The 12,248-nt window shown below is 37.6% G+C and overlaps 1 protein-coding gene across 25 annotated transcripts in view; it reads left to right on the top strand.

The window, feature by feature from the left end:
- Atrx (ATRX, chromatin remodeler) overlaps positions 1–12,248 on the top strand; it is a 146,333-nt gene that overhangs the window by 88,057 nt on the left and 46,028 nt on the right. For all 25 annotated transcript variants that reach the window (NM_001105757.2, XM_063279780.1, XM_039099473.2 and 22 more), the window contains 6 exons: positions 876–978; positions 1,671–1,892; positions 5,777–5,918; positions 6,700–6,809; positions 7,456–7,602; positions 7,740–7,917. In NM_001105757.2, the coding sequence (NP_001099227.2) occupies positions 876–978; positions 1,671–1,892; positions 5,777–5,918; positions 6,700–6,809; positions 7,456–7,602; positions 7,740–7,917 (902 nt within the window). The remainder of the gene's footprint in view (positions 1–875; positions 979–1,670; positions 1,893–5,776; positions 5,919–6,699; positions 6,810–7,455; positions 7,603–7,739; positions 7,918–12,248) is intronic.

Below are 12,248 nucleotides of genomic sequence, written 5' to 3'. Positions count from 1 at the left end.
CAAATTCAGTGAAGGAATTCAGGAAAAGGAGGATGGGGAATGAATTTAGTCAGTATATGACATGCTTGTATAAAAATATCTCCATGAAATGAGATCCAAGACATTGTACAAATGAATAGGTATTGATAAACATTGAGATAACAAGTAGTTATACTTAATCTATAGAACCCAGGGCCTTGTATGTTCTTTGGAAAGAGATACAGGCCCAGGCCTTCGTCATTGTCATCTTTTTCAGTCCGTCCGTCTGTTCCTCCCTCCCTCCCTCCCTCCCTCCCTCCCTCCCTCCTTCCTTCCTTCCTTCCTTCCTTCCTTCCTTCCTTCCTTCCTTCCTTCCTTCCTTCCTTCCTTCCTTCCTGTTTTATATAGTTTGGCCTCCTGGCCTTGAACTTATTACTATGTTGTCATGATGACCTTGAATTTCATTACTCTTACTTTCACTTCTTGGGTACTTAGTTGACAGATGTTTACCCCCACACCCAGTATATGTGTTTGGACCTAGGGTTCTGTCCCTTTTAGTTATACTACATAAGCTATACTCCTAACCCCTCATTATTTTTAATTGCTTGATTTGGTAGTGCTGGCAATGAAAACCCATGGTCCTATGCATGTTTTGCACATACTATATGTATATTGAGCAGTCCCAAATGGCTAGTGTTATTAACACTACTAAATTATACACTTAAAAATTGTTAAGATGCTAAGTGTGCTTTGTGCATGTTGTTCTTACTAAAATAATGACACGGACTATGTTTGCTACTTGGTACTGTAGCATATGCACAGCATACACTTGACCCTTGCATGTACTGTTCCCGAAGTAGTACAGAATTAATTTGAGGAACAGAAGCATTTTATTTTCCATTTAAATTTTTCTTCAGGTCTGCGAAGAAAGCAGAATTGGAGGAAAATCAGCGAAGTTATAAACAAAAGAAGAAAAGACGGCGCATTAAGGTTCAAGAGGATTCCTCCAGTGACAATAAGGCAAGAATGATGTTTATTGTTTGCTTCAATTAATAATAAATTCACTATTTTCTCTTTGAATTTCAGTCAGTAATTCCATTTGATTATATTTAATTTTAAAACTTATGGAAAGGATCTTTTTTTTTCCTTTTTTCTTGATTTTTTTATTTAGCCCCATAATCATTAATGTTTTATTTTCTTTTTGATTACTTTGAGTCATGAGATTATGAAATGACAATTCAAATGTTTGTTTTTGGTATGCATACAAGTTGTGAATGCTGTTGGGCCATGCAAATAATTACATGTTAAAAGATTTTTACCTATTTTTCTATATTGGTTATATCATTTGGCATTACCACCTCACATTTAGTGTTTTACATTTTCCTTATTTATTTAATAACAGTAGTTATAATGAGATAATGAGTATAAAATGGTATCTTCTTGTGGTCTTGAATTTTATTTTTCATTGTCCTGGACCACTTTTCATGTTTTTGTTAGGCCACTTGTGTATATTTTAAAAATAAATACCTATCTGACTCCTTTGCCCTCATTGTTTTCCTTCGTCAAGGTTTACTTGGGATTGTAATACTTCTTTATTTCTAGATATAATTAATAAAGCTTTCCATCTACCTCCTGTTGGCACATTTCATAGTGCAACATGAAGTGAATACGGTAGGACATTTTTACTCATTGTTTCTGTTTAAATCTCACAGAGCCATTCTGAGGAAGAAAGAAAGGATGATGATGATGAGGAGGATGAAGAGGAGGAAGATGAAAATGATGATTCTAAGTCACCTGGAAAAGGCAGAAAGAAAATTCGGAAGATTCTTAAAGATGATAAACTAAGAACAGAAACACAAAATGCCCTTAAAGAAGAGGAAGAGAGGCGAAAACGGATTGCAGAGAGGGAACGTGAAAGAGAGAAATTAAGAGAGGTAACCAAACTTCCAATTTGATATATAACTTTCATAGACATGTGTCATAGATGCATACAGATTTTCAAGAGTTGAATGTCATCATAACCTACAGATTTCTGGGTAAAATTCTTTTATACCAGTACTAGTATGCTTTGCTTTTTAGTCTGTGTATACTTAAGTACTTGGAAACACTTGAGACTGGTATGATCACCAAAATCATTGTAGTATACTTAATTAGGAACATAATTTCTTTTTAAAATTTTCTTTTAATTTTGAAAACCGTTATGTGCGGCTGTGCATTTGTGCCTAGGTGCCCATGTATGTATCAGACGGCACTTTGTGATTAATTCGCTCCTTTTGGCTTTATGTGGGTTCTGAGAATCTTACTCAGTTGTTAGGTTTGTACAGAGAGAACCTTTTTCTCCTCAGCTATTTGGCCATCCCTGAAATTCTTTTTTCTATTTTTTAAACACATTACTTTAGTTTCAGTTCGTGTGTGTGTGTGCGTCTGTCTGTCTGTCTGTCTGTCTGTCTGTCTGTCTGTCTGTCTGTCTGTCTGTCTGTTTTATATGTGTGGTTGGTTGCCCATTAAGGCCCAAGCATGGTGTCAGATCTGCTTAGGCATTAGAGCTGCCAGGCAAGGGTGCTAGGACTCACTGGTTCTCTTCTGCTATTAACCTCTGAGGCATCTCTCTATTATCCTTGCTTTGTGTATCCTCACATCACTAGATTTGGTTAATGTCTTTACTTTGTTCTAGATTTTGGGATAGTTCCCAGCAATAGCATCATCTTTCATCAATAGTTAAGATTATAACATAAGATTTTAACCATTAGTACAAGATGATATTAAACATTATTCCTTCAAGTAATATGATTTTGAGGAAGTTTTTTAAGGTGTCTTGCTTTGCATTTTCATGATTCTCACTTTTCTATATTGTGATTGTATATCTCTTGGGATTCATTTTCATGATTCTCACTTTTCTGTATTGTGATTGTATATCTTTTGGGATGGATACCTTGGTCACTTTCTACAGTGGTCCATGTGAGTGGCTTTCTTTGGTGAGCTTAGTCCTTAGTAACACTCAGAGACCATTTAATCGGAACACAAAATCAAGCCAGATAAAGGAATACTTGTAAGTCTGTTAAAACCACTGTGTATGTGGTAGCACACAGCTTTAATCTGAGCACTTAGGAAGCAGAGACTGGCAGATTTCTGTGAATTTGAGGCCAGCCTTGTCTACAGTGTGAATTTCAGGACAGCCAGACCTACAGAGAGAAACCATGTCTCCCAAAATGTTTAAGCCAACTACCACTCCACCAAGAACCACAGGAACAAAAGTAGCACAAATGGTGATTTAGAGTAAGCTATGAAGTTAATAATGTATAGGTAGTATTAATAATAAATTTAATTTAGAAAGGGATAAAGAAATCTTATTACATGAAAGAAAAGACCTTCCTATTTTTAAATAGCTGGTGCTGCTCATGGCCACATTGCATGCAGCAATGGCACAGGTCCAAAATGAAGACTGCTCCCTCCTGTTTGCCTCAGAGTGTGGGAGAAGCATGCAAAGCACTGAGATTTATGGTAGAGGGGAGTACCCACATTCCCTGGTATTTCACTTACTGGTTTCAGTGACTTCAGATCTGCCTGAGAGAGGGGTGATTGGGGATTGCAGACATCAAGGGCTTTGCCCTTATATGAACAAGTTAGCACACACTTAACCTCTTTGAAGATACAAATTTATTGTCTTACAATTAAAGAAGTTGGGTACGGCTCTGCTAAGTGTTTTACTAAATTTAAGCAATTAACCAGGGCTCTACTTTATAATTTGGTATTATTTTCCCAAATTACTCAGTGCCATAATATTTTAGCTTCTTAGAATTAGAATCTATATTTAGCCCCTTCTCTCCATTACATGGCTTCTCTCTCGCTTTCCCTTGCTGCCCATAGGAGAGCATTGCAGTCTCTTAAATGGCTAACTTTGAATACGTCAAGACCCCACTTAGAAGAGTATGTTTTGATTAAGTCTGAGTCAAATGATTATTCAAATCTGGGAACAGGAACATGGCGTGTGTGTGTGTGTGTGTGTGTGTGTGTGTGTGTGTGTGTGTGTGTGTGTGCGTGCGTGCGTATGTATATGTATTATGTCTCAGCGTAGACTCAAGGAAGACAGATTATACAGGATGTTTATAACAAAAGGCAAGAATCCTTGAATCTTGATGCCATTTTAATATTCTGCTCACCATATCATGTAAACAGGCCAAGACATTTACGAAATTTCTCCTTTTTCTAGTAGCTTTTTTTCCCCTGTAGTATATCTTATATCATCTATGCTATGACAAAATAGCTAATGTTCTTTTTGTGTGCTAAATCTATAATGGATGGTCCTTTATTTTCTACAGTACTTCTCATATTTTCAAGTATAGAACTAGAACTTCAGCTTCTTGAATAAATCTTGTGAATATATTTACATATGTGCATCATATATATATATATGTATATATATATATATATATATTTTCCACATCTTTATTAAATTGGGTATTTCTTATTTACATTTCAAATGTTATTCCCTTTCCCGGTTTCCAGGCTAACATCCCCCTAACTTGCTCCACTATGTTCATAGTAGCCTTACTTATAATATAAATTACCCTTTTTAAAGAGACCCTGATCACCTTTTATTCATGAAATTGCATAGTTTCTCATTTTGCTTCAGAATCATTTTGGATTGGAGAAGAAATAGATTATCACGTCAAGAGTTTTTGTTTTTCTGTTTTTAGAGACACAGTCTCGTGTAGCACAACTTGGCCATGAACTCAATACATAGTTTAGTCTATCCTGGAACCCCTGATTCTCCTGTCTTTACCTCCCAGGTAGTGAGAATATCAGCTTGTGTGACCATGTATGGCACTTATAAATTTTTGTTTTTGGGGGTTGGGGATTTATTTAGCTCAGTGGTAGAGTGCTTGCCTAGCAAGCGCAAGACCTGAGTTCGGTCCCCAGCTCCGAAAAAAATTTTTTTTATTTTCTATGTTAGAGACTTGAACCCATTTGACTGTCACATGTAAGGCAAGTTCTCTATTACCAAACCACATCCTGTCCTTACAATTTTGAAATCAAGAGTATTTGTTTTGTTTTTTTTTTATCAAACAATAAAACTATTCACTCAAATACTTCTTTTGTTAAAACAGTATATTAGTTTTGCTTAATATCATGGGCTATATATGGAAGCACTTTTCTAGGTCTAAATCTGTTCCTTTGTTCTCATCTATAAATTGTCAGAGTTAAAACAACAACTAAGTGTATAATCATACTTGTGCTTGTGTATGTTTGTTTGTTTATTTATTTATTGGGTATATATTTGTATGTGTGTATAGAGACTAGAATTCAGCCTTTAGTGTCATTCCTCAGAAACCATCAATCTTACTTGTGAGACAGTGACTCTCAGTGACTTGGAGCTTGTCAGGTGGGCTATGCAGGTTAGCCACTGAGTTACAGGAATCTACTGTTGCCTTTTTCCTCCTTTTCTTCCCTCCCACTTTCTGGCCTCCCCTCTCCTTACCTCCCCACCTTCATGCATTCTGGGTAATGGACTCAGGTCCACATGCTTGTACAGCAGGTACTGTACTGACTGAGAGAACAATTTACTCAACATTCTTCCTAATATAACTGCATTAGTAATATCCTGGGTCAGAGGGAATTTCTGCCATTACTATAGTGATTTCAACTCTACATAGGGTTTTGCATCTGGAAAACATAAATCTGGACTTTGTCATATTGGATGTGTTCTGTAGGAATAGTGGAGTCTTTGTTTTGGAAAATCTATCTTAAGATTTATATACCACCATTGCTTGAAAGAAATCTATGAGCTTAACCATCAATGATAACTTTTTTTTGGTAGGTGATAGAAATTGAGGATGCTTCGCCTACTAAATGTCCAATAACAACCAAGCTGGTTTTAGATGAAGATGAAGAAACCAAAGAACCATTAGTGCAGGTTCATAGAAACATGGTTATAAAATTGAAACCCCATCAAGTGGATGGTAAGAAGCTATTACATGATTTCATCACTTTGAGCTAAATTTTACCTATATTTTCTTTTCTTCGTTTTCAAAGCCTAGCATTTTGCCAATCACTAGAGATACATTGTTGAGCAAAAATAATATGATTGCAGCTGTTACTTATCCCACAAGGAAGTAAGGAAGGAGGAGTCTGGCCATCTGCAAGCATAGTGTGTTAAGTAGGCAAGAGATACTACTTCCAAGTGGGGATCTTACAGCAAATGGAGCTCTGCTGCATAGTGAGTGCTTGGCTAGACACTGAGGTGTAAGCACACTTAACCAAAAGCTTTCTATGGGAAATGACATTTCAACATTTTCAAGTAAGTGTTTAATTGGTTTTCCTACATTAGGATTACAGAGCTGTTCAATTGCTTACGCTCTGTTGTATTAGTATAGAACTACTTACTGAGGGAGTTTTAAATGTGTGTAGGAAGTGGTCCATAAGGAACCTCAAACAGTTCCTGCTTCTTGGATTATCAATCCTTCTCCGGCAGCCATCCTATGCTATAGGGAAATGTAATGTGATAGTTTAGGATAACTGAGCAAACACCCTTGTCTGCTTGTCTTTTGTTTCTGATTTATTAAAGGAGAACAAATAATGCTAATTGGATTTAAGAATTTCTTTAGCTCCAAGTGTTTTTTGAATGCTGTTTCTTGGGTGCGGGAGAGATGGCTCAGGGGCTCAGAGTATTTACTATAAATCTTTCAAAAAGAAAGAAAAAAGCTCTGCTGTTTCTCAGAAGTTTTGGTTTCTCATTCTTAGGTGTTCAGTTTATGTGGGATTGCTGCTGTGAGTCTGTGAAGAAGACAAAGAAGTCTCCAGGTTCAGGATGTATTCTTGCCCATTGCATGGGCCTTGGCAAGACCCTGCAGGTAAGAGCCACAGGAAGCATCTATTGTGTTCTGCCTGGTTTTAGGTAGATTGTGGAGATTTTGCAGTAAAGAAGAGTGACAAGATTCCTTCTCAAGTGTTGATGATTGTTTTGGAGAACGAATTTTTATAAAAGTACTTCCTGATACTGTGTTTAAAGGGGAGGACTGAGAGGACCAGCATCTTTAAAGAGGTGTTGATTGTGTACACACACACACACACACACACACACTCTTAATGGGCAAAAGAGGAGGAAATGATACACATGTATTATAATCTCAAGTGAAAGGAAAAATGCCCCATAAACAGTCCTGGTAGCACCGCGCAAGGCTGCTGCTATAGTTGAAGCAGTGTGGCTGCACGTGCAGCTACCCACCCCTTCCAGGATATTTGCATTTACCTAAGTCTCCAACTTTAACAGTCCGTGCTGGTAATAGGAATGCAAAGTCTTTTCTACTATTAAAACTGCTTCATTTCTTGGATTGGGTCAATATTATATTTTTTTTACTTGTATATTCTGTGTGTTGGAAATTATGATCTTCAGTTGGCTGGCTTGTTTAAAGTAAAACTGTTAAGTCATGATTGCTTGCTTTTTAAAATATGTTTTTGTGGCTACATGAATGAAAATGTAACTTTATTTACTTATAGGTGGTGAGTTTTCTTCACACAGTTCTTTTGTGTGACAAATTGGATTTCAGTACAGCTTTAGTGGTTTGTCCTCTTAACACTGCTTTGAATTGGATGAATGAATTTGAGAAGTGGCAGGAGGGATTAAATGATGCTGAAAAGCTTGAGGTAACATTTTGTACTGTTTCCTATTGAAACCATAGCATGAGATGCATAAGAGCCTTAATTATTACTGCATCTTTTATGGGAATATTTAGAACTCAGTTCATTTTCCTAGCCGCTGTTAAGCATTTTCATTTTTCAAGGTTTCTGAGTTGGCAACTGTGAAGCGTCCTCAGGAGAGAAGTTACATGCTCCAGAGATGGCAAGAAGACGGCGGTGTCATGATCATAGGGTATGAAATGTACCGAAATCTTGCTCAAGGAAGGAACGTGAAGAGTCGGAAACTGAAGGAAATATTTAACAAAGCTTTGGTTGATCCAGGTAAGTTGGTGCCTGTTGTGAGCCAGGCATGCTGGCACACACCTTTAATCCCAGCACTGTGGAAACAGAGGTGGGCAAGTTTCTGAATTTGATGCCAGCCTTGTCTACAGAACAAGTTTCTAGACAGCTAGAGCTACACAAAGAAAGCCTGCGTTAAACAGACAAAAACATTACATATAATTGAACACTTAAGTAGCTGGTGCTAGTTTCCTTTGTCCTTGAGATTTTATTTTTATTATTAATACTGACTATTTAATATAAAACTATCCCTTTTTTTTCTTTTTTCTTTTTTTTTTTTGGAGCTGGGGACCGAACCCAGGGCCTTGTGCTTCCTAGGCAAGCGCTCTACCACTGAGCTAAATCCCCAACCCCATAAAACTATCCTTAATGCTGCTAACTGTTCAGAGGTTCAGTGTTTAGGGATGTATGTGTAGGGATCTATGTGTTGGTGTATTATTAGGGAATTTTAAACTAGGACCAATGGTATCAGTCATTTCAGCAGATTTTTTCCCTACAGGATTTGTGGGAAATAATTTCAAACAATAGTTTTAAAAACTAGGCATGGTGATATGTGCCTGTATTTTCCGGCCTTCCTATTAGACCCAGTCTTCTGTGTCAGAAGCTGGCAGTGGATCACATTAGCCTTCTCATTCTCCTGCCTCCACTTCCTGAGTGGTGGAAGTAGAGGCGTACACCGTGACATCTCATTCACGTGGGGCTGTGGTGCTACAGAGTGAACCCAAGCCTCATGCGTGCTCGCTACATCCCAGCCCTTACTTAGTCTTTACAGAAGATTTACACGCTGGACATGGTGAGTCATTTTGGAGTCATTTCTGTAATCTTGTCACTCCTGAAGTGGAGGCACGAAGGCCATGCATATCTCAAACCTGAAGGGGGTGTGTACCAAAATGGATTAGTGGATTAGTGAGTGAAAGCTGTTACTCTGTGCGCCTTATGATTTGAGTTTAGTGTCTGGAATCCATGATGCAGGGAGAGTGCATTCCACAATCAGTTTAAGATTCCATTATTTATTTTATTTTTAGATTTCTTATTATTATTTAAAGAGAGTGAGTGTGGGAGTGTGGGGGAATGAGTAGAAATGAGTGGATGAATGAATGAATGAATGAGAGAGAGAGAGAGAGAGAGAGAGAGAGAGAGAGAGAATGAGAATGAGAATGAGAATGAGAATGAGAATGAATAGAGACCAGAGCACACGTTTTGACATTTTCTTCCAGCATTGGGCTGACATTGAGTTCATTGAGCTCAGGATTTGCAGTAGGGCATGAGCACTTTGACATGCTGAATCAGCTCTCTGACTCCTTTTATTTTATAAAATAGCATGCAGAGTAGTCCGAATACCGTTGGAAACTGGAGGCCAGCATGGTATTCCAGTATGTTTCTGCCTTCTCTCCTTTGTCCATTCATTTTTGATGTTCTTTAGCATTGTCTTTGACGCCTACTGGTGCATCTTGGCTAACAATTTAGTAATTAATTCATTTAACTCATGAGCACACTCCACCTTTACTGCCACTTCATCAGGGAATTTCATCAAAAATGCTGCCTCACCGTTAGATAAGAAGGCAGATCTCAGAGGAGGCACCCAAAACATTCACAAACAAGACTTAGTATTATGTGACAGAGATTGGAGGACAAGAGACAGGTCACCATAAAACCAAAATTAAAAAAAAAAAGTTCCTATGAGAAGCTAGTAGGAATTCAAAGGACAGCCAGAGTTCGTGGTGACATGGAAGCAGGGAAGAACTACTTAGCCATATAAATACCTTCGGTTCTATGCAGTTAAATACATCATTATTTAGCTTTCCCGGCACCAGTCCACCCAGGCTACTTGTGTACTGTCCAACTTCATCTGAAATGAATGTCTTTTTTTTTCGGAGCCGGGGACTGAACCCAGGGCCCTGCGCTTGCCACCACTGAGCTAAATCCCCAAAGCCATGAATGTCTTTTTTTTTAAAAAAAAAAAATATTTATTATATATAAGTACACTGAAGCTGTCTTCAGACACACCAGAAGAGGGCATCAGATCCCATTACAGATGGTTGTGAGCCACCATGTAGTTGCTGGGATTTGAACTCAGGACCTCAGGAAGAGCAGTCAGTGCTCTTAACCACTGAGCCATATCGCCAGGCAGAATGTAGGTGTTTTGGTTAGTTTGTTTGCTTGTTTTTGTTTTTGATGTATGCTAAAACTAAATTATGGTGAATCTTTAATAAAAATTCTAGATTTAGTTTTATCTGATAAGATGCTGACCGTATTTTTAAAATGTACTTTAGTTTAATTTTAAGTTATTTTTTTAAAAAAGTTTTAAATAAGTGTTTTGTATGCATGTATATCTGTGTACCATGTGTGTGCCTAGTGCCTGAAGAGGCCTGAAGGGGGAATTAGATGTCCCGTAAGTGAAGTTACAGATAGTTATGACCTGCCATTGACGGTCTAGAAATTGTACCTAGGTCCTTTGTGAGAGCAGCATGTGCTCTTAGCCTTCCAGATATCTGTTCAGTCTTCGCGTTCATTTATTTTATAAATTACATACCAAAATTATCTTCAGGATGACTTCAACAGTACTTTGCTTTTTCCATTATTTTGTTACATTGTTTTTTTTGTTTGTTTGTTTGTTTTGTTTTGTTTTTAGCCTTCACTTTTTTTATTCTGTGTGCACAAAGACTAGCATGATTGGTATCACTGAGTAGGCAGTCGGTTTTACTGGGTAGACAGTTGAATCATCCATTCAGGTCGCTTAGTCCAACTTCATAAAGCCTTCCCGTACTGACGGAAGCACTGTCTGCACATGTTCAGCCCGTATTTATGGGTCAGACCATGGCCGTTAGAGCAGACACGGCAAGAGCGAGAACCCTGGTCGAACTTCGCAGGTGACTCCAGTAGAGCTGCTGGTGACCCATCTTGCCTTCAGACACCCAAGGAGGAAAAAGGAATGAGCTCTGTATTTTCTTTATGACAGGGTTTTTCTATGTTGCCTAGGCTGGCCTTGAATGCTTGATCCTACCCTCATCCCTGTTACCTTTTCTGACGATTAGAGATGGTTTGAGTTTTCAAAGTTTTTGTAATGCAATGAGTATCTTATAATGTCATGTATATAACACACACACACACACACACACACACACACACACACACACACACACACATCAAGAACAATGTATTAAAGCATAAAATCTAAGATTTAGTGATATTAATATCTTATATATGTAAATTCCCTTTACATCAATATGTTCTGAATTTCCATCAATAAGTGAAATAATAGTTTCTTTTTTCCTCAAGTGACTTTTATGGTGTGACATAAATTGGCTGCACTAAAGATGTATATGACAGGTGAATATTTGGAAAGTTGGGTTTGTATAATATAGAAGAAATATCCTAACTCAAGCCTAGGATAAAAGCTTTATGTCAGGGCCAGACAAGCAGACTTGAGGCATCATAGTCCTAGACAGGAGGTTTTAAAGTAGGAGAAACAGCTTGTCAGGTTAGAATCTGGAAAATTGGGAAGATTTTAGTACGATGACTATTTAGATTGACTGGAATTGTTAGTAATGTATACTGATCTCAGCTCCTCCTCTGGCTTCGTATTGGTACTTAATCATTTCTACTAGTGGCAAACAGTGACTACAGTCGTTTAAGTAGTGCTTTTGATGGTGAGGATTAAACCTCAGGGCTGGTAGGGTTACCACTTAGCTGCATCTCTAGCCCTGGCTGTGATTTTTCAAAATAATACCAATAGGTGGCACTGTAACATTTTGGAAAGGAAACGTTGTAGAGTGATACATTTGTTTGGGCCTTAGTTGTCTTTAAAAAGTGTTTTCCTATTCACTTAAATTAGTCTGGCGGAGGTTTTCTTATTTTAATGATTTTTAGAAGGTGATTTTAGAAGAATACTTTTAAGGTTTTTTTTTTAGGTTTAGAAGACAAAATCTGCATTTATATGTATGAACAATATTCAAAGCATTGTTGTATTTTAGTAATACTGCCTGCGTCTTTCACTTTTAATGATTCCATCAAAAGACACAGGAAAACCTGGAGTCTTTATACTAACCCATCAATCTCAATATTGCCACACCCACACCCCCAAGTGTGCCTGCATGGACATAGCATTTTAATAGTGAAATAGTAGTGTATATGCCTTCTAGCCAATTTGAGGTTTTTATATGCAAGTGATTTTCATAGTGTCAGTAGCTATAGACTTATAATGGCCTTTGTTGGATCCATTTTCTTTCTGACTTGATGATTATGTGAAAGTCATGCATTCAGGAGTAAGTGTATTTCAAACTTAGAAATTTAATTTTTGTAGGCTGGGGATA

Source organism: Rattus norvegicus, chromosome X, assembly GCF_036323735.1.
Source record: "Rattus norvegicus strain BN/NHsdMcwi chromosome X, GRCr8, whole genome shotgun sequence".
In the NCBI taxonomy this organism is placed as follows: domain Eukaryota; kingdom Metazoa; phylum Chordata; class Mammalia; order Rodentia; family Muridae; genus Rattus; species Rattus norvegicus.
This window is presented reverse-complemented; position numbering and strand designations above follow the sequence as displayed.